Source organism: Amphimedon queenslandica, unplaced genomic scaffold (assembly GCF_000090795.2).
Source record: "Amphimedon queenslandica unplaced genomic scaffold, v1.1 AMPQUscaffold_12478, whole genome shotgun sequence".
In the NCBI taxonomy this organism is placed as follows: domain Eukaryota; kingdom Metazoa; phylum Porifera; class Demospongiae; order Haplosclerida; family Niphatidae; genus Amphimedon; species Amphimedon queenslandica.
Window position 1 is genome coordinate 15,301 of NW_003547285.1, and position 1,289 is coordinate 16,589.

The 1,289-nt window shown below is 31.8% G+C and overlaps 2 protein-coding genes across 2 annotated transcripts in view; both read left to right on the plus strand.

Moving 5' to 3' along the window:
• LOC109587694 (uncharacterized) overlaps positions 1-1,289 on the plus strand; it is a 10,315-nt gene that overhangs the window by 3,777 nt on the left and 5,249 nt on the right. The gene's annotated exons all lie outside the window — the stretch shown is intronic.
• On the plus strand, positions 7-822 carry LOC109587695 (uncharacterized). Its single transcript, XM_020003916.1, has 2 exons — positions 7-536; positions 580-822. Exons 1-2 carry the CDS (start codon positions 80-82, stop codon positions 768-770), a joined length of 648 nt encoding a protein of 215 aa, XP_019859475.1. The 5' UTR covers positions 7-79; the 3' UTR covers positions 771-822.

The following is a 1,289-nucleotide window of genomic DNA, read 5'->3' on the forward strand; positions in this document are numbered from 1 at the left end:
CCAGTCCTGCTATGTTTCTGAACTATGTTTTAGCCGTAACTATCCAGGTAATGTTTTGAATAATGGTGACCCAGTATTAATGACAGTCCCACCCATCAGTCAGTATCCTCACTCTGTTACATTCACTACACTACCTGATATGCCAAACAATTTCTACAGTATAGCAGTACCTGCTGATTCTTATTACAGTGGTACTGTAATCATTAATGGCAGCCTTACCACATTAAACTGGACACCAATCAGAGATACTAATGGAGTTATCACTGGATATGGATACAATACTACAGTCTATGGATCTTCTACTATCAGTCACAGTCATGCTAATGGCAGGATATATGTCAGTGCTTATGGATTTTCACTTGGTGGTGGATATGGATACCCTGCTGGAATTCTATTGCAACCAATAAATTGTGTACCAATCTTTATTTTTAATTCAACTCTTTATTATGCTACAGAAGGTGACAATGAAGCAATGATATTCATTCAAAAGCAAAAGATAAATTCATCCATCAATGTTATACAAGTTTCATCAAAAGGTATGAAAGAAAGCAAATAAAAGCTTATTATAACTTTTTGTAGATTTTAACGAGACAGTGATCTTTGCTTCTGGGGAGACAATTAAAGCAGTATCTCTACCAATACCTGATGATCACTATACCGGTAGCACTGAGTACATAAACTTGACTCTTAATTCAGAAACAGACGAGGAGACTTGTGCAGAAACAACAATTGTCATTAAGGATAACGATGGTGAATTAATGTTGTTTTAGCTAAATCTAAACTTTTATTGGGGAAGAATTCATAATACTACTTGATGCATATACTTTTCTTTATTGGTATAGAAAGTATGAGCTGATTTTGAAATTTTAAAGTTACACAAAAGTTTGTCAAGAGATACTGTACTATATCTATAGTTAGTCAAATTTTGCCAAAAATGACTAAAACAGAATTCTTCATTTTTATAATTTTATTTGATACATATACATGTTTTTATGTTTTGTAGCAAGTTTCACATGATTCTGATCAAATTTGGAATTTTTATGAATTTTTAAAGTTACTCAAAAATCAGGCCAAAGTCCCTGTACAATAGTACAGGGATTACAAAAGAATTCTCCATTTTTATAATTTTATTTTCAATATGAATACATGTACTTATGCTATTTTTTTTTAATTTGAGCTGATTATAGTCAGGTCTGGATTTTTTTACAAATTTAAAAAGTTACTGAAAAATGAAACCAAAGACCATGTATTTTAGTGCATGATGTTTCATGAATATGGCTAGGAGATTC

Coding starts and splice junctions, on each gene's coding strand:
- LOC109587695 (XM_020003916.1), top strand. CDS start 80: ATGACAGTCCCACCCATCAGTCAGTATCCTCACTCTGTTACATTCACT. Junction 537..579: donor TATACAAGTTTCATCAAAAG/GTATGAAAGAAA, acceptor AACTTTTTGTAG/ATTTTAACGAGACAGTGATC.